At 38.8% G+C, this 21,515-nt stretch overlaps 1 protein-coding gene across 1 annotated transcript in view; it reads left to right on the top strand.

Moving 5' to 3' along the window:
- Positions 1–21,515, top strand: part of REEP5 (receptor accessory protein 5) — a 51,351-nt gene that overhangs the window by 26,027 nt on the left and 3,809 nt on the right. Inside the window, exons 3-4 of the mRNA XM_049872311.1 lie at positions 3,976–4,114; positions 16,587–16,755. Coding sequence (XP_049728268.1) covers positions 3,976–4,114; positions 16,587–16,755 — 308 coding nt within the window. The remainder of the gene's footprint in view (positions 1–3,975; positions 4,115–16,586; positions 16,756–21,515) is intronic.

Here is a 21,515-nt window from a genome sequence, read left to right as displayed (position 1 = left end):
TTTAACAAGTTCCCTAGGTAGATATGGATGATCATCTAAGTTTGGGAACCATTAGACTAGGGCACCAACTAATAGAACACCTTCTTGTTCACTTCTAAAGGTTTCCCCACCACCACCCATGTAAGTAGGGTAGAGGGGTAGAATGGCCTTCCAGGGATCTGGACCTTGATACCATGACCTTTCATTTTTCTGCTCTGTGAACAGTTTAATCTCTCTGAGCCTTGGTTTACTTAAGTGTAGGACTAGATCTCTGAGGTCCCTTCCTGAAGATTGTAAACTCTTACTTGTACGTACATTAGTTCAATAAATATTTACTAAATGCCCACTTTGTACCAGACGTTTTGCTTAGCGCTTTCTATCTTGGTTCTATTAGTCTATCAACTAGAAGAACAGAGTGAGAGAGTGAAACAAGCACAGGCTTTGGATTTAGTCATAGATGTAAATTCAGCCTCTGCTGCTTGTAGGTGAGTGCCCATCATGTGTTATTTCTTTTCCCTAAGCCTCAGTTTCTTCCTCTCAAAAAACGGGGATAACCATACCCATCTCATAGGGTTATCAATTGTGAAGATTAATTTAAATAAGTTACCTACCTCTTCCCATCCTTTAGCTTTGCCATTTTGGCTAGACTGCAAGTAACCTAACGGCATAGACTATATTTCATGTTTTCCTCAATTCCCTATGTTGTCAGAAAAGTTGCTACATCCTTATTCTGATACACTGAGTTGAAACATGATTTAGTATATATACGAGGCAATAGGGTGTACTGTTGAAGAATCAACCATATCCACTCACCTGAACAAGGAAGTCTATTCAGAAGCTGTGTAAGTAAATAGCATTCAGGAAACAACAGTTTTAGTCTCTTTACTTCTCTCACCATAGCTAGATTGGGGCACCTCACCTTCTTCAGTCTCAGGTTCCTCACCTGTAAACTGAATGGGCTACACTATCTCTTATATTTGCTCTTGTTCTAAATATCTTATGATACTATGACATGTGGACAGATTTTTAAAAATGAACATTGTGATGTTTTAAATTAAAACAATAGATGCTTCAATAACATGAAAGGTTATATCAAAAAAATCTCTTTAGCTTAATAAGACTCTTTCTGTGCTCTTCCTGTTTTTATTCCTGTGCCTTGGTTTTCTCATGGTCGTCATCAGTATGTGTGTTCAATTTTGAGTTCATTTGTTTCAACTTCTTAATACTACCATAGTGTTCCAATGTACTGACATGGAGACATTTGGATTCATGTTGTTGATAAATTAGGGGACAAACCATTTTTATTCCTACAAGTGTTGAACTGTTAGGATAGTTTGTTTTTCAGTCAATGGATCTTGACCAACATTTAAAAAAGTAACAAAATAGAACTGAAAATACCAGGACTGTTTCATGAAAAGTCTGTTTCAGTTTGTATTTATATGTGGATATGTGTGTTTACTGAGTCATGATATAAAATGTATGCCTACTGAGGGTTGTGCTCAAAATAATTTTTAAAATCCTCTGGATTATGTAATAATGAGATGGTCACATCACATTTTGAGGTTTTTATGCCACATATTAAAGAGGATGCTTAATTTGCCAGTCATGCTCTGAGAGTTGCTTCCTTTGGATGATATAAACTCACCAAGATAGGAGGTAGAATAGTTTAGTCATAGACTGCTTTGGTCCAGAAAACTAAGACCTTAAGTGAAATAAAACTATGTAGTCCCTCTGCCAGGATGAATGTAGAAAAAACAATTTTTTATACTAGTAACTAAAAAAACCCAGTTAAACATATATAGATAAACCATTCTAAACCAAATAAAAGCACAGAAGAAAAAAAATTTTAAGTATAAAGGGTGTGTACTGTGTTGGTTCTTTGGTTAACATGTTTACTTATACTTCTTTCCTTCGGCCTATTACATTAGCTACTTTTTATCTAAGGAAAGCTAAATACAGACCCAATCCCTGTGTTACACACCATTACTTTATAATCAACTCTTAAATTCACTTTATAAGATTCTTGTGTTTAGAGTGAAAAACTTTTTCCCAGTTTTGAAATTCAAAGCAGTATTCATTTCATCCTCTTTTTCTCTTCCTTACTTCATTAGCAGTCATCTCATTCACCTTTAACTTTGTGCACTTTGGTTCTTTTCTCATGAAACACATATGTACACACACACGATTGTATTATTTATCTCCAGCTGTTTCTCATTAACTTGGGGGCTTTCTTAGTGAATGACTCAGCATGATTCAACAGCCTAACTTTTGTCTTTGAGGAGCCAGTTTTACAGATTTTTGTTGTTAGTTGCCATTGCCTCAATTCTGGTTAGCCAGTGTATTTTCAATAGTTAACCTATCATCTAGGCTAAACAAGATTCAGATTTCTTCCAGTTTACCGCTTCAGTCCAGCTCAGTGATGATAAACATCCAGAAATATGTTAGGATAAAATAAATCATGGAGTTTGAAGTTTAGGATGAGGAAATTCCCAGGACTAGAAGAAATTTCTGTGATTCAGAGGTAAAAGATTATTTTACATTTTTTTTCCATCCGTTTGCAGAGTGAATTTTGTTTAAGCAGTATTTGGTATTGAGAAAGTCACGTTTTTAACTGATGAGGGGAGGGAAGACCACAGCCTGAGGATCACATAATGACAGCCTGAACTAACTGGACACCATGATGTCTGCTTTCACTTGTTTGTTATGGACGTTGTGCAGTGCTTGACCTGTGCTCCAGAAGTTCCTTTATGGGAAACCCCTAGTCATAAAAAGAGTCCCCATGATTGAGAAGCAGAGAAAGGTAGTGTTCTTTGTGTTTATTTCAGTGGTGATGGGTTTCTAGGTCAGTCTATAAAAGTTTTTTTTTTCCCACCCATGTTTACCTCAATAATTAAAAGTAGGTAAAATCCCAAACTCTTCAGACAGGGATTGGACTGGAGTATGGGATAGAAAATGATGCTGGTGAAGAGTGAGCTTCTTGGATCAAGCAGACATGAGACTAAGTGGGCAGCTCCTGTCTGGAGGGGAGACGAGAGGGCAGAGGGGGTCAGAAGGTGGCCGAATGGACACGAAAATAGAGAGTGGAGGGAAGGAGTATGCCGTCTCAATAGGGGGAGAGCAACTAGGAGTATATATTGCAAGGTGTATATAAATTTTTATATGAGAGACTGACTTGATTTGTAAACTTTGATTTAAAGCACAATAAAATTTTTAAAAAAGTGCATAAGAGCCTGTTACCATGAGAGAATTCTTCCTGATATATGCCTGGAAGCAGGACCCTACTTGAGAGTAGGGATTGCTCTAGTTCCCAGTCACTGCTGGTGTCTCCTGGGGTCAGGGTGGAGACTCTAGAAGGGTGGAGACCCAAGGGCAGTGACAACCGGTGCTGGTTTCTCTTTGGTGACTAGAAGACTGGGAACAAATAGGATGGTTCATGCTGATATCTTCACATTGCTTTGTGTCTTTATGCTGTACTCTTGCATCTAGTGACACAGTGCATACGTTTGCCTGAATTGGTATTGGGGACAGGCTTTGAAAATGTACCACAACCTGTTGCTGTCAAGTTGATTGTCTCACAGGGACACTGTAAAAAAACAAAATACAAACCTACTGCCATTGAGTCGATTTCAACTCATAGTGACCCTATAGGACAGAGTAGAAATGCCCCATAGAGTTTCCAAGGAGTGGCTGGTGGATTCGAACTGCCGACCTTTTGGTTAGCAGCCATGCTGTTAACCACTGTGCCACCAGAGCTCCAGCAATCCTATAGGAGAGTAAAACTGTCCCATAGAGTTCCAAGGCTGTCATCTTTACGGAAGCAGACTGCCACATCTTTCTCCCATGGAGTGGCTAGTAGGCTAGAACTGCTGACCTTTTGGTTAGCAGCTGAGTGTTTAACCACTCTGCCACCAGGACTCCTTTGTGAAAGTATAATGTTTGAAAATGTTCCATTGCGATTTTACTAAATTACATACTTTCTTTTGTATTCTCTTTCAGAATTAAAGCCATAGAGAGTCCCAACAAAGAAGATGATACCCAGTGGCTGACCTACTGGGTAGTGTATGGTGTGTTCAGCATTGCTGAATTCTTCTCTGATCTCTTCCTGTCCTGGTTCCCCTTCTACTACATGCTGAAGGTATGCCAGCTTCTCCTGAACTGCTCTGTTTCCTTCCAAATATGTATTTACCTTGCTCCCTACCACTAAAATAAATTCCAACTCAGGACTTGAATACAAGGAATAAGAAAATAAATGCCTGAATAGGGTACATCTGTGGTTCTGCCTCAGATTATAAACAAGAAGGCAGGATTCAATGTGTCTCATGTCCTTTGTATACTACCTGGAAACAGCCGAAACAATTGTGTGTTCAATATGTGTGCGATAATAATAAGGAATGGAAATACTGTGATCTAGCACAAGCATTGCTCTTAGTTCTCATACCCAATCTTTATACAGTATTGTCTACATTTGATGTGGAAGCATTCCGAATTTTGGCAGCCATTAAATATTAACAGGGGTCAGCAGGAGTCATTGTTTCTGGAAGAAGAAATACTTATTTCTTACATAGGTTCGGAGAAAAGAGATGTGACATGAGCTCTCTGAGGAAGTTATTTTAATGACTTTGACAGGTGTAATAGTCAGAGGTCAGCCCTGCCACACTTTGTGTTTGGCTGAGGATTAGCCTTAGTTACCAACATGTGGGGAAAGGGAGTGGGAAGTTAAAACTCATTCCTAATGGGACCTCTATCAAATCCTGACTTGCACCAGCGGTGAGGATGAAAAAGCTCCTACCTTTTAGAAGGTAGAGTGGTTCTTTTTCCCTAAATGGAACAAGCTGTCTTCACTTGATTCCTCAAGCATTTTCCATGGTTCCAGTTAGCTGCATATGATGCAAATAATGCCTGAGGTTCACAGAGCCAGACTTTCAAGCTGGACAAGCTGGATGGGGTGATGTGTTCAGACCCTGTGAATTCAGGGTTCTCTTCTTTCCCATCTTACTTTTTGGTTTTTTTTTTTTTAAGTTACATGCGGCATAGTTTAAAGACTCAAATAGTTCTGTAAGATTTTGGAAGAAAAACAGCAATTCTGCATCCCTGCCTCACTTACCCGCTTCTTAAAAAGCAACTACTGTCACTCATTTATGGCAGATTATTTTGTCATTTACCCCTGGCTCTAATATGCTTGTTTGGCCACCTTTTGATTTTTCTGTTCTAGGCATTAGCTCTTGATTCCCACTGGAAGACAAGGATGTTGCTCTCTTTCCACCCTCATCCGTGCCACACATATGCAGCCTTCCCATGCCTCCCTCCTCCTAATGCATCTATATCATAATTTTGGTTTGGTAACTATTCACTGCCCACATTATTATAACTTGTAAATACCATTCACAGTTGGGCCATACAGTGTACATGTAGTATTCTTGCAGTTTTTATTTCCCCTGGAACTAATAATTGGTTTTATATATTCTGTATATATTTTATATATTTCTGGCATCCTTATTATTTCACTTTGTCCTACTTTATTTTTATTTTGTTTTTAAAATTTGTATCTAAAGAAATGTAGGACACCAAATCATTCTTTGGTGTCCTTCACTCTAGCCACCGTCACGTTGACCAAAGGGAAATAGTCACGTTGATAGTATCTTTTAATTCAGGGTATTTAGGTTATGGATATATTTTTTAGTTTTATTTGGTCTTAGGGTTTTTTTTTTTTTTTTTGGTTGTTTGTTTTAATCTACTTATTTATACTTTTCTTCTTCCTGGGAGATTTACTCAATCTGATCTTCCAAATTTCAGTTTTGTTCCTTGTTTATATTATATCCATTCTGCTATTAATGCCATATATTATATTATTTATTTCAACTGTTTTCATCTAATATTTTCCCTGGGCTCTTTCCTGTGTTTTCTTGTTCTTGTTTTATACTGCTAATATTTTCTCAAACTTCTTTTGGTACGGTTAGCTAGCTGATTTGGTCAGTTAGTTCTAATATTTCTGCTTGTGACAGAATCTGTAGTTGATTGTTTTTCTTTTGAAATGGTTGTTCTCTTCAGGTACCTTGTTATTTTGACCTGTTAACTCATTTCCCTCAGGGTATCAGGTACTTGTCAGACACTGGAATTGAGGAAGGTCACACCCCAGCCCATGTCCTAATAAGCTCAGGGTAGGAGCTGGGGAGCCCCAGGCAGAGGAGGAGTCATAGTTAATCACTCTTCACCCACAAAACAGCTCCTCAGGTCAAGACTCCAGCCTTTGTTCCCCCTTCCTCAAAGCATTATTAGGAGATGCTCCTAGCTTATAATTCACGGCTACAGGGGTTAGAGTAGGAGGGGTGGGGAAGTAACTGTCTGAGGTTAGTTAGTCCCCACTTGTTTTCCTCAGCGCTTCACAAGGACAGGACTTCTATGCCAAAACTTCTGTTTTAGAAAAAAATATAGGAGAATGCCTTTTAACTTAGAGGTATGAAAACAAGATAGACTGCAAAATTCACAAAGAAAAAGATTCGATAACTTTGACTAAATAAAATTAAAAAACTAAACTTCTATGTGACAATAACTAGCATAAACAAAGTTAAAATAATGTCTGACCAGAACCAAAAACCCCATTGCCATTGAGTTGATTCTGACTTACAGTGACTGTATAGTTCAGAGTAGAACTGCCTCATAGAGTTTCCAAGGAGCACTTGGTGGATTCGAACTGCAGACATAGCTCTTAACCACTACACCACCAGGGTTTCCAGTGACAGACCAGGAGAATATATTTACAACATTTATACCAGATAAGGAATTAATACCTAGAATATATAAAAATTTCTACAAGTAAATAAAAAAACAGAAAAATGGGCAAAAGTTATAGACATTTCACAGAAGAGAAACATACAAGCGACCAGTAAACATCTCACTAGTAATCTGAGAAATGTGGATTAGAACAGTGAAATCCCATATTTTGCTCATTAAATTGGCAGACATTTTAAAGATTAATAATATCTGGTATTGGTGAATGTATGGATAATTGGATGTTAAAGAAAAAAAACCTACACCGGTCGAGTTGATTCCAACTCATAGCAACCCTATAGGACACAGCAGAACTGCCCCATGTGGTTTCCAAGGAGTGCCTGGTGGATTCGAACTGCTGACCTTTTGGTTAGCAACTATACCTCTTAACTACTACGCCACCGGGGTTTCCAAATGGATGTTAGTAGTGGTATAAATGAGAATAGCATTTTTAAGGGGCCCTTTGATGATTTCTTGTCAAATTAAAAAATGAGGCCGTAGCAATCCTATTTCTGAGTAGTCTAAGGAAATATTCACACATGTATAAGAATACTCATTGCAGCATTTTTTGTTATAACTAAAAATTATAAACTGAAGTGTCCATTAATAGGTAAATGGTTAATAGTACATCTATATATTTAAATGGGGTGAAACAGACTCATGTATTGACATAGAAAGTTCTATATAATACATTAATTATAAAAAGTAGATCATTACATACAGTGTTATACAATTCATGGTTAAAAAAAGACATGATGCTAAATAAGTTTTAAAAAATTAAATGAAAACATGCTCATTATAGATCTTTTTCATTTGAATGACATCAACACAGAATGTCTCGTAAGATAGCTGAAGAATTTTCCTTTTAAAGCAAATGGAAGAAAATTTGTCTGTTGGAAGAATCCAGAGATTGCTGGATTTTTGTTGTTGTTCACATTTAGCATTTATGAAAATATTTTTATAATCTTTAATTTGAGCATGACCTATTTTAAGCCTCAGATAATTTTGGAGTCATAAGACTCGTCTAATGGTAGTGACATCATAGTGCAGTGTCCAAAGAGAACAAAGTCTGCTTTTGCCCTGGTCTCACCTGCTGCTGCAATACCCAGTCAGCAGAACCACTTTTACTTACATCTGACCTCAAACTTCTAGAACATGAGCAAGTTTGTCTTCTAACCTGCTCCTGATCACTTCTGCTAATGGAGGCCACAAGAGGTAGAGAAAAGATGTAAAATAAGAGATAATCACTGACTGAATCATTTATATTTGGTTTTGGAGTATGTTAAAAAAAACTTGCTTTGCAGCAGATTTTCTTCTCTAATAGTAAAATGAATGTGCATCCATTAGTAATCCCCAGTTAAGCAGCATCATGGTATTGTCAAAAACGGGGCAGTGAATTTACTGTTTATGTTCCAAATAGATAATATACCTGGAGATGGTTAAAAATTGACAATGCTGTCAGTCATCGTGCTTTCTTCCTGTATTACTGGTATATTCTCAGCAGCTTCAGTGAACAGATTGAGAAAGAGCCTCTGAATTACACAGCCTGCAGGAGAAGTTTTAGAGGGTGTCCCATTTGAAGGACTAGCATACATCCTACCTGTGCCACTGCAACAACCACATGCTGACTGTGTAGGAGTGTGAAAGAGAGACCTGTAAATAAGGACATTATCTTTTACAGGATTAATTACTGGCAGCCTTTTTTCCAGTTTTTCTTAAGCACAGCCTATAAGAATGGAGGAAAATAAGAGGAACCAATGATTAGGCATCAGAGGTTGGTTAGAAGATAACACACAATGTATTGAACTAGAAATAGTGAATGTTCAATGAGCAGGAGGGTTTTAAATTTAATTTATAACATAAAAGTAGTATATACTCATTTCTTCACTCGGCAAATACTTATTTAGCACTTCTATGTGTCAGAGTCTGTTCAGTACTGGGGATTCTGTGGTGAATAAAACAAAGTCCCTGCCCTCATACTGTTTACATGCTAGGGTGGGTGGGTGGGTGGGGGTGTGTGTGTGTTGGAAGCAGATGACATTTGTAATCCTACCACTATTAACATTTTAGGGTAGTCTTCCTATTTTTTTAATGTGAAAATGTATTAGTCTATATATAAATACACACAGAACTGTATATATATCGTGTTTAATCACAGATGTATGCTTGAGACTAGATATTATTCTGTATCTCTCTTTTCAATTAACATAACTTGTATTTTTTCATGTTCTTTACTACTCTTTGACACAGCTGACTAATCTATTATAGGTAGTAATTTACATATTCCCCAATTGATAGATATTTAGGACATCTGTCTTGCTGTTATAAATAATTCAGCAATGCATATGTTTGTACTCCATCTTTATCCCTATTTAAACCATTTTCCAGGATTTATTTTTAGAACAAGGTTGAGTAAAATCTGGCAGCCTTAAGTCCTGAGCCAGACTGTGTCACCTGTGCTGTGTCACTCATTGACAGAGAACGTTTCTCTTCTTAATCTCTGTAGGAGGCAAAAAAGATAGGGAGATCTTCCCTTTAACATGTTCTGTTTTTAGCTTTTATTTGTGAATCCTGAAGTCTGTTTTAAATTTAAATTTAGTCCATCTTGTTTCTGATCAAGTCATTGCAGCATGATCAGGATGTCCCTGTTGAAATCTGTTTTTTTCTAGCATTAACTCTCAGTTCTGACCAGGATAGTACCCTAACTGTGCATCATGAGCATATCCCTACCTTGGAAATACCTCTTCTGGGGGGAAATCCAGTGACCACAGCATTAAAATCAGATAGCATTATCTGGCCTGATTTTATTTGTAATTTAAGGATTCAATGCTAATAGTGCTAATAGTGCCAAGAGTCCAGCTAAAATAACATAGGCTCTTTGAATTACAGATGAGAGTGGGCTTGTGCCTGCCCTTGGGAGTGTCAACAGCTGGCACTTTGAGGACAGCATGGTCAAAAGGACACCTAGATCTGTGTGGGTGACTTTAACAAACTCAGGGTATTCCTGGGTTATACAGTTAAGTAGATTAAGAAGAGGGAGTTGTAAAAGCTGGAAGCTGAATATCACCTTGAGAGTTGAACAGTAATTAACTTTATATTTAATACAAGAATATTATTTCATTTGAGAATTTGAAAAGGCTAAGAATGTAGTTAGGGAGTAGTAATTATTTTACTGTCTCAAGACAATAGCCTGTGGGTATCTGAAAGAATGGAATTAAACAGTCTGGAGTATAGCCTACAAAGTAATCACATCAGAGAGTTACAAAAAGGTAGACATTTGACTCTGTCCTGGCTGGTAGTCTTGCCTGGTTTCACCCAGAAGAGATAATCTGCTCGCCTGTATAGCTGAAGGGTTGGTATTTGCATAGGCAGATAATATTTCAGGGATTTTCAACAACAGTTAAGAGCTTTAGGACTTGGTACTACTACTACTATCTTGTGTATTTGCTTACTTTCTTTAAGAACACTAGTTTTTGACTTTCGTAAAATCCTGCAGAAAAGAAAATTGACTCTTAGGTTAAGCCTCACTTGCCTAAAGTCATAAAAGTAGACTCCAGCTCTCCTGATTCTGAATCCAGTGAGTGATTCCCACTTCATCTTGATACTTATCATTATGATAGCATGGTCATCTGTTTCTCTATTGATAATCCACTCCTGAAAATCAGAAATTCTATTCAGAGTAGTAACCACCAAAAGCTTATTTTACACTATTTTAAATGGGAAAAATTAAAATGCGTTATGTTTCAATCTAGAATTTCCAACCAGTTTCCTAAATATTAAACAAAACACAGAAAAAAAAAAAAAACCTCTCTGCTCTCAAAATACTTAATGTCATTGGTAAAAAAACCTATTGTTTTGTATGCAGTAATGCACAGCACACTCCCTTTGACACTCTGCATGCTCTATAAAATGTCTACATGGGATTTTTTTTTTTTAGTTGTCATGCTTACTTTTTTTTTAAAATAATTTTTATTGTGCTTTAAGTGAACGTTTACAAATCAAGTCAGTTTGTCACATATAAGCTTATATACACCTTATAGCATACTCCCATTTACTCTCCCCCTAATGAGTCAGCCTGCTCCCTCCTTCCAGGTTCTCCTTTCGTGACCGTTTTGCCAGTTTCTAACCCTCTCTACCCTCCCATCTCCCCTCCAGACAGGAGATGCCAACACAGTCTCAAGTGTCCACCTGATACAAGTAGCTCACTCTTCATCAGCATCTCTCTCCAACCCATTGTCCAGTCCCTTTCATGTCTGATGAGATGTCCTCGGGAATGGTTCCTGTCCTGGGCCAACAGAAGGTTTCGGGTCCATGACCGCCGGGATTCTTCTAGTCTCAGACCATTAAGTCTGGTCTTTTTATGAGAATTTGGGGTCTGCATCCCACTGTTCTCCTGCTCCCTCAAGGGTTCTCCATTGTGCTCCCTGTCAAGGCAGTCATTGGTTGTGGCCAGGCACCATCTAGTTCTTCTGGTCTCAGGATGATATAAGTCTCTAGTTCATGTGGCCCTTTCTGTCTCTTGGGCTCATAGTTATCGTGTGAGCTTGGTGTTCTTCATTCTCCTTTGACCCAGGTGGGTTGAGACCAATTCATGCATCTTAGATGGCCGCTTGTTAGCATTTAAGACCCCAGACGTCACACCCCAGACGCCACACTTCAAAGTGGGATGCAGAATGCTTTCATAATAGAATTTATTTTGCCAATTGACTTAGAAGTCCCCTTAAGCCATAGTCCTCAAACCCCCACCCTTGCTCCACTGACCTTCGAAGCATTCAGTTTATCCCGGAAACTTCTTTGCTTTTGGTCCAGTCCAGTTGAGCTGACCTTCCGTGTATTGAGTATTGTCCTTCCCTTCACCTAAAGTAGTTCTCATCTACTTACTAATCAGTAAATAACCCTCTCCCACCCTCCCTCACTCCCCCGTCTCGTAACCACAAAAGAATGTGTTCTTCTCAGTTTATACTATTTCTCAAGATCTTATAATAGTGGTCTTATACAATATTTGTCCTTTTGCATCTAATTTCACTCAGCATAATGCCTTCCAGGTTCCTCCATCTTATGAATGTTTCACAGATTTGTCACTGTGCTTTATCGATGCGTAGTATTCCATTGTGTGAATATACCATAATTTATTTAACCATTTATCCGTTGATGGACACCTTGGTTGCTTCCAGCTTTTTGCTATTGTAAACAGTGCTGCAGTAAACATGGGTGTGCATATATCTGTTTGTGTGAAGGCTCTTATTTCTCTAGGGTATATTCCGAGAAGTGGGATTTCTGGGTTGTATGGTAGTTCTGTTTCTAACTTTTTAAGAAAACACCCGATAGATTTCCAAAGTGGTTGTACCATTTTACATTCCCACCAGCAGTGTATAAGAGTTCCAATCTCTCTGCTGCCTTTTCAACATTTATTGTGTTTTTTAGGTTAATGCCAGCCTTGTTGGAGTGAGATGGAATCTCATTGTAGTTTTAATTTGCATTTCTCTAATGGCCAATGATCGAGAGCATTTTCTCATGTATCTGTTAGCTGCCTGATCTACATGGGATTTTGATATTCTATCAAGAATGTTAACTCAAGACTTGCCCTGCACATCATTTTATTAAAAATATACTGAATTTTGGGTATGTATGTATTGGTATTTCCTATGTAAGAAACCACTGAAAAATCACTGTATTAAGTTTGGATATTAAAAACCAAAGGCCAAATGTTTTCTAGCATATATTTTTACCACAATTAAAAAACAGGAACAAAAAGGACTTACGGGGGAAATGTTAGCCAGAGAAATGGCCTGCAAAGGTTGCTTGCAATTAACTGGCATTAAGCAGAGGAAATGAAAGCTAAAGCCAGTCAAAACTATAGTCACCTAGTTCTCCATTCTGGAGCCCTGGTGGCACAGTGGTTAAGAGCTCAGGCTGCTAACCAAAAGGTCAGCAGTTCAAATTCACCAGCCATTCCTTGGAAACCATATGAGGTAGTTCTACTCTGTCCTATAGGGTCGCTATGAGTTAAAATCGACTCAGTGGCAATGGGTTCATTTTTTTTTTTTTCAGTTCTCTATTTAGGGTTAATGCAGTTGTGTAGCACAGAAAGCCAGAGTTCTCTCTGGTAATTTTTATTGCTTACTAGGATAGCCACAGCTGCTCGAGCCAGAAGAGACTAGTACACATGGAACTAACCACACATACTGAGGGTATCTCAGGGAACTGACTCCATTTCAGGGCCTGGACCTTTAACTGAAGCCTTATTCTACCACTGTATATCTGCAAGGGCTGAGTTTTTAGGTGGTTGCATATTCATTAATGTTGTCATCTTTTGCCATGGAGTGAGTTTCAACTCATGACAACCCATGTGTTACAGATAGAACTGCTCCATAAGGTTTCCTTGGCTGTAATCTTTATGGAAGCAGGACCCCTGGTGGTGCAGAATCTTTACGGAAGCAGATTGTCAGGTCTTTTCTTCTGTGGAGCCGCTAGGTGGGTTCGAACCACCAACCTTTTGGTTACCAGTCGACTCCAAAACTGTTTGTCCCACCTGAACCAAACCAAACCCGTTGTCATTGAGTCAACTCCAACTCATAGTGGACCCTACAGAACAGAGTAGAACTGCCCCATAGAATTCCCAAGGAGTGCCTGGTGGATTCAAACTGCTGGCCTTTTGGTTAGCAGCCATAGCACTTACCTGCTACGCCACTAGGGTTTGGACCCACATATTCATGTATATAGCATTATTGCACATGTGTATTGAGACCACTAGATGGCTAGTCTGAATTTTGCTCTTCTATTTCTTACTGGCATCCTTTCCCTTCCTTTGCTTTCCTAACTCTGAACATCCCCTTTTCTAGGAACTGAGCCCAGTAAACGAGCTTTGGAGTCTGTCAGATATCTAAGGTGGGAGGAGTGAAAGGAGGGCTGGATTAAAATCATAACTTGGAGATCGTGACAATGGATTGCTTTGGGTTAAGTGCTCTGCATTTGGAAAAGAGGCTACGTAGTTCCGCTAATCCAGAAATTCTCAACCTTTTGGGAATATAGAGATAATTTTTCTTTGTAGCTGTTACAGTCACTGATTCTACTTATGAGTATTTTATGGTGTTTTCTAACATAGTTTTGCTTGAACATTGCTGGATTACTATAGCTTTATAGTATGTTTTTAAAGACAAGAAGTATGAGTCCCACTTTATTCTTCAAGATTGCTTTGGTGTTCAGGGTCTTGTGCCACCTCCCATATGAAGATTGGCTTTTCCATTTCTGCAAAAAAGGATGTTGGAATATTGGTAGGGATTGTGTTGAATTTATAGATTGCTTTGGGGAGCACTGACATCTTAACTATATTGATCCTTCCGGTCTATGAACATGGGATGTCCTTCCATTTATTCAGGTCTTCTCTAGTTTCTTTCAATATGTTTTATAGCTTTCCGTGTACAAGTCTTTTACCTTCTTGTTTAAATTTATTCCTGAGTACTTTTTTTTTTTCATGCTGTTGCGATTTGTATTTTGAGTTAACACAAGTTCACAGTGTAATACAAGTTTCTCAGAGCCAACATGGTGCTAATGGAATGAAGTTCTGGGCACGAATATGTGCATTTTAGGCCCAATTCTCTGTTATTAGTGTAAGCCCCTTAACAGCTTTGCATCTCTAGAGCAAACTTGAAAGCTGTATCATAGGAAGGCATTGGAGCTACTTGATTATTTGAATAAATTCCTTGGTTTGGAATAACAAGGACCAAGACTATAGACCTAAATTTAAGGCATAATAAGTTGAAAAGTTTTTACTTAAAGAGAATTTGTAGAAAATGAAGATTTAGAATCCCAGGAAGTGACTACAGTTTTTTATAGACTCAATCTGTGTGGAGCACGATATGGTTAGAGTCTTTTAAACAAAGATACTTAGAATGTTGTTTATTGGACTTCCTAGGGAATGAGCATATCACTCTGAATATCCTTTTTTGCTTTTATTTTATGGAGGATTTAACTGCCTAGATATGTTGAAGTGCTGAGTTGGTACTTACTAGTTGAATACTCAGCAACAAAATTTTAGACATAGTGTTGCAATTCTTGCTTTTAAGTTAATAAAGGCAGAATTCTCACCAAATTTCTTTTTTAATTTCAATGGCAAAAGAGAGCCATAAGAAAAAGTTAGGAATAATATCTGCATTCAAGGTAAAAGACAATGAGTAGCTGACTGTAAAAATTTCCTTGAAGGCTAAAAATCTATCAATAACTAAGATTCTGCTAAAGGAATAACTCAAGAATAGCCAGGTATCGTTTCTGTAACAGAATGAGTAAATGTGACAAACTTACCAAGATGAACTTACTGAGAACTAGTTTTACAGATTTTAGGCTTATCTGTACAGTGCGTTATACATGCAGGTAAGTATTAATGCTTTTTTTTTTTTTTTGCTTTTTATTTATTGTGCTAAATTTATGCAAATGCTTACAGCTCATTTCTCATACAAAAATTTATACACATATTGTTATGTGACACTAGTTGCATCCCTATAATGTGACAGAACACTCCCCCTTTCTGTCCTGGGTTTCCTGAGTTCATCCAACCAGCTCTTGTCCCTTCCTGCCTTTTCATCCTGCCTCTGAACAGGAGCCGCCCATTTGGTCTCTTGTATCTGCTTGAACTAAGAAACACACTCCTCACAAGCATTGTTTTATAGTCCAATCTAATCTTTGTCTGAGTGGGCCTTGGGAATGGTTTTAGTTCTGGGTTAACAGAGCATCTGGGAGCCATGGCTTCGGAGGTTCCTCCAGTCTCAGTCAGTTCATTAAGTCTGATCTTTTTACGTGAATTTGAGTTCTGCTCCACATTTTTCTCCTGCTCCATCAGGGACTCTCTGTTATGTTCCCTGTCAGGGCAGTTATGGGTGGTAGCCAGGCACCATCTAGTTCTTCTGGTCTCAGGCTGATGGAGTCTCTGGTTTATGTGGCCCTTTTGTCTCTTGGGCTAAGGTTTTCCTTGTGTTTTTGGTGTTCTTTATTCTCCTCTGCTCCAAGTGGGTTGGGACCAATTGATGCATCTTAGATGGCCACTGGCATGCTTTTAAGACCCCAGATGCCACTCGCCAAAGTGGCATGCAGAACATTTTCTTAGTAAACTTTGTTACGCCAGTTGACCTAGATGTCCCCCAAAACCATGATCCCCATACCCCAGCCCCTGCTACTCTGTCCCTTGAAGTGTCTGGTTGTGTTCAAGTAACTTCTTACCTGTTAGTTCAGTTGTGCTGACTTCCCCTCTATTGTGTTGTTCTTCCCTTCACCTAAGGTGATTCTTGTCTACTATCTAGTTAGTGAATTCCTCTCCTTCCCTCCCCTACAATTGATTTTTAAGAGTTACAATTAATAAAAGCCTCTTACAGCTATAAACTAAAAAGGGGTCCAAGTTAGGAACGTAGTTAAGCTGGTGGGCCTTTTGTATTCTACCTTCTTTTTTCAGTCTCAGCTATTCCGTAAACCAAAAACTAGCTGTGGAGTTGATTCTGGCTAATGGTGACCCTATGTGTGTCAGAGTAGAACTGTGTTCCACAGGGTTTTCACTAGCTGATTTTTCAGAAGTAGACTGTCCGGTGTTTTTTCCAAGGCACCTCTGGTGGACTCAAACCTCCAATTTTTAGTTAGCAACCATGTGTGTTAACTGCACCACCCAGGGACTCCATATATATATTTCACTTTTTTTTCCCATCTAAGAAAAGGCCTGTAGCCTACAGAAAACACTAGGCATGCCATTGGAGAAAATAATAGAGGCAATGATCATCCCTGGAGTGGTGGTAGATGGTGTGTATTCTCAGGGTGCTCACTTTTCTCCCATTATTAATGCTGATTCTCATTTGCAGTGTGGCTTCCTGTTGTGGTGCATGGCACCGAGCCCCTCTAATGGGGCTGAACTGCTCTACAAGCGCATCATCCGTCCGTTCTTCCTGAAACATGAGTACCAGGTAGACAGTGTGATGAAGGATCTGAAAGACAAAGCCAAAGAGACTGCAGATACCATCGCTAAAGAAGGTAGGACGCAGGGAGAGCTTGGTTCAGCCTGTGAAAGGAGATGTGATATACTAGGCCCAAATAGCAGGCTTCCTATTCTTGTCCTGTTAGCTTTCCTTAGCTAGCTGCCAAGGCTACTCAGGGATTTCTTTCCCAGGCATTAGTTGTTGCCCTTTACTTTTTCTAAGATTCTTCTTTCATGCAACATTTAATGTTCATAGTGGTAGCAGTAGGAGCTGAGAAGTCACTGGATTTTTGATATGTTTTGAAGGCAGAACCAAAAGGATTTGCTTATGGATCAGTTGTGGAGTATGAGAGAGAAGAGTCTAGGAGGCCAAGCCTTTTAGCCTGAACAAATGGGAGGACAGAATTGCCATTAAGCTGAGGAAGACTGGGTAGAACAGGTTTAGAGGGGAAGGGGAGGAACACGGTAAGTTTGAGATGTCTGTTAGATACCTATATGGAGCAGTCAGATAGCCAGCTGAATATAGGCATCTAGAGTTCAAGAGACAGGTCTGGACCGGGGATATAAAGTTGGGAGTCATCAACTTATAGGTGGTATATTAAGTATGAGACTGGATGAGATCACTGGGAAAGTGAGTGTAGGTAGAAAAGAGAGGTCTGAGGACTGAGCCCTTGCAGCCTCCAATAACGACCCTATAGGACAGGGTAGAACTGCCCCATATGATTAATTTAGAGATTAGGGAGATGAAAAGAAATAAGCAAAGCAGACTGCTAGAAGTGGCCAGTTGAGGTAATTAGAAAATCATGATTATGTGGTATCCTTGGGGCTAAAGGAAGGAGGTTTCAAAGAGAGAGGGAGTTATCAACTGTCACATGCTGCAGACAGGTCAAGATAATAAAGACTGAGAAGTAACCACTGGATTTAGCAATGTGGAAGGCACTAGTGACCTTGACAAAACATTTTGTGGAGTGGTGGGAGCAAAATCCTAACTGGAATAGATTTGAGAGACTGGGAGGAAAGGCATTAGTGAATATAGACAACTACTGAGAACTTCCTACAACGGGGAGCAGAAGAATGGAAAAATGAACTGAGGTCCTGAGAATTATTATTTTTTTAAGGTAGGAAATGCAAAGTATGCTTGAAAATTAATGGGAATGAACCATTAGAGAGCAAAAAATGATGATACATGTGAGAGGGTGAGTTGCTTGAGTTCCGTCCTCAAGTAAGCCTGAGCAGACAGGATCTAGTGTACAGAGGAATTGGTCATGGCTACAGGAATAGTTTGTCTATACTGACAGGAAAGAAATCAGGATTTATGAGTAGAGGTGATGGCAGGTGGATATATGTGATGGTAGGACCTCATAGAAGTGATTTTCTGATTGCTTCAAACTTCTTGTAAAGTAGGAAAGAAGGTCAGCTGAGAGGAAGATGGAGAAGGAAGTGATGGATGGAAAGAGAAGATATGAAATAGTTGTCTAGGATAGGAGTTGGTAAAATTTTTCAGTAAAGGACCAGATAATAAATATTCTAGGTTTTGTGGGCTATAATTTTTGTTGCAACCATTCAGCTATGTCATTGTAGTACGCAAGCAGCCATGGACAATACATAGATGAATGTTGCTGTAGTTTGCTGGCCTGTGGTCTAGGACAGTGGAAGAGTGGATGGACTAGGACAGTATCATGTGATCACCAGGCTGCATTAAGAGCTCACTTGAGGTCTGGGTTTATGAATTTAAAGTGAATCCAGTTGGTGTGATTGTATTTTTCTCCATCCACATTCAGGTACATGGATGCAGCTGTAGAACAGGCAGAAAGTTGTGTCAAGGTTGTGATTTTGTTAAGCATGAACTACAAACTGAGTGGGACTAGGGAGTGGTTTTAATGTTTGACTATGGAACTTAAACTGGGTAAAGAGGGAAGTGAGGACATATTGGAAACGAGGAACAGTGAAAAAAGGTGGTGGTAGGATCAATGGATTATAAAACCATGTTGGATGAGGAACTCTGGATCAGGGTGGTAAAGGGAGTGAGCTGCAAAGAAATGGTGGCCCAAGAGTGACATGTTTGCCATTGAGATTATGGCAAGATTGCAGTTATTGGAAATGACAAGGATTGTGTGAGTGAGTGGCTGTGTTAGGATGGAGTAGGTAGTATAGAATATAAAGGTTATTGGAGGGGAAGAACTAAGAGGTCAGAGTACTGGAACAATCATTTATCTCTATATGGATAGTGAAATCACCAATAATTAAAATAGGAATGGTGTTAGAGAGTTAACTGTAAGTATGTTAGAAGCTAAAATCTTGAAGAAATGAGGGAGTAGCCCAAGGGTCAGAAACGAATGGAAAAAAGGAACGCTAGTAGAGACATAATATGTTGACATGAGATTCTGAAAGTGACAATGAAGAACAAAGACAACACCCACCAGACCTCCAGACCCAGTGGTACTAGGGTCATGGAGGAAAAAAAGCTACTACTTGAGAGGGCTACAGGGGAAAGAATGTCCTCAGGACAGCCAGATTTAAAGAAATGGATGAGGGAGAATAAAGGAGACTTTGCTGATGATGATGGGTGTTGAGTTCCAGAGGACATAAGGGTTTTAGAAATTGGAGAAAAGTGGGAGATGGGCATGGAATAGGGGATCTTTTAGAGCTCTATGGTAACTGTGGGGGATGAGAGGGGACCTGATCACTGGGGAAACAGAATCCCTGCCAAGACAGTCCTCCAGCAGCACTGACATCTAGTGGTGATGTGTTCACCCCGTTTCTCACTCACAGACATCTCTTCCCCACTGGAGTCTTATTGCTGGGCACACAGCTCTAGTCTTAATAAGTTTTTCTAAGATTTTAAGTGTTTTCTAACTTGTAGCCTTCATATCCTTTCACTCTGGAATTGCCAGTTTCTTTTGTTTTTTAATCTTTTATTTATTGTGGTAAAAGATATACAACATAAAATATGCCATTTTAACCATTTTTAAGTGTACCATTCAGTGGCATTAATTACATTCACTATGTTGTGGTGGGAGGACCTATGACTTGGAATCAACTCAACAGCAATGGGTTTGGTATGTTGTGAAACCCTATCACCACTGTTTCCAGAATGGGTTTTTTAATGACTAGTGATTTGTTGATGTGGAAAATGAGGAACATCTTTTCATGTGTTTATTGTCATTTGTATATATTCTATGGAGAATGTCTATTCAAGTCCTTTGCCCATTTTTAAAATTGGGTTGTTTGTTGAATTGTAGGAATTCTTTATATATTCTGAAAATTAAACCCTTACCAGGTACCAAAACCAAACCCACTGCCGTCGAGTCAGTTCTGATTCATACCGACCCTGTAGGACAGAGTAGAACTGCCCCATAGGGTTTCCAGGCTGAAATCTTTATGGAAGCCAACTGGCACATCCTTCTTCTGCAGAGCGGCTGTGGGTTCCAACCACCAACCTTTCCATTAGTAGCCGTATGCTTAACCACTGCACCATTCTGTGGGTTGTATTCACTTTCTTCATAGTGTCCTTTGATCCATAAACGTTTTTAATTTTTATAAAGTCCAATTTATTTATTTATTCTTTTATGGGCCTGTTTTGGGTGTCTGGAAATCCACTGCCAAATCCAAGACTATAAAGATTTACTCCTGTATTTTTGTACCAAGAGTTTAATCATTTTAGCTTTTATATTTATGTCATTGATCCATTTTGAGCTAATTTTTCTATATGGTGTAAGATGGGGATCCAACTTCATTTTTTTACATGTAGAAATCCAATTGTCCCAGCACCATTTATTGAAGAGACGATTCTTCCCCACCGGACTTGGCACCCTTGTAAAAAATCAGTTAACCACAGATGTATGGGTTTATTCCTGGACTTTCAGTTCTGTTCCTTAGGTCTGTATGTCTGTTCTCACGCCAGCTGCACAGTTTTAATTACTGTAGCTCTGTACTAAGTTTGCAAGATCGTTTTGTCGATTTGGGACTTCCTGCAATTCTATATGGATTTGAGGAGTGACTTTTCCATTTTCGCAAAACATGCTTTGGGATTTTGAGAGGGACTGCACTGAATCAGGATAACTTTGGATATTGTCATCTTAACAATATTGTATTCCAATACATGAACATGTCTCTTTACTTAGGTCTTTAATTTCTTTCTGTAATGTTTTAGCTTCCAGTGTACAAATTGTTTTTTGGGGGTTATATTTATCTCTAAGTATTTTATTCCTGTAGATGCTATTGTAAATGGAATTGCTTTCTTAATTTCCTTTTTGGATTACTCATTGCTGATTTTTAGAAACGTGACTAATTGACTTTTGTATGTTTACTCTGTATACTGCAAATATGCAGAATTAGTTCTAGTAGCTTTCTTGATTCTTTTCGGGCTTTCTACAATAGAATCATATCATCTGTAAATAGATATAATTTTTCTTCTTTGTTTCCATTTTGGATGCCTTTTCTCCCCCCCACCCCCACTCGCTCTGGCTAGAACTTCCAATACAACATTAAACAGCAGTGGTGAAAGGGGGCATCTTACTCTTGTTCCTGATATTAATGGGAAAGCTTTTAGTCTTTCACCATCGAGTGTGACGTTAGTTGTGGTTTTTTCATACATGTTCTTTATCATGTGGAGGAAGTGCCCTTCTATTCTTAGCTTCTTAATTGTTTTTATTATGAAAGCCTGTTGGATTTTGTCAAATGCCTTTTCTGTGTCAATTGAGATGATGATGTGTTTCTTTTCCTAGTTCGATTTGAGTGATTTTTCTAGTGTTGAACTACTCTTAGATTCCTGGGATAAATCCCACTTGGGCATGGTATAATAATCCTTTTAAAA

This window comes from Elephas maximus, chromosome 2 (assembly GCF_024166365.1).
Source record: "Elephas maximus indicus isolate mEleMax1 chromosome 2, mEleMax1 primary haplotype, whole genome shotgun sequence".
NCBI classification, from domain to species: domain Eukaryota; kingdom Metazoa; phylum Chordata; class Mammalia; order Proboscidea; family Elephantidae; genus Elephas; species Elephas maximus.
Note: the sequence above shows the minus strand (reverse complement) of the source record. Positions and strands in the feature narration are given on the sequence as shown.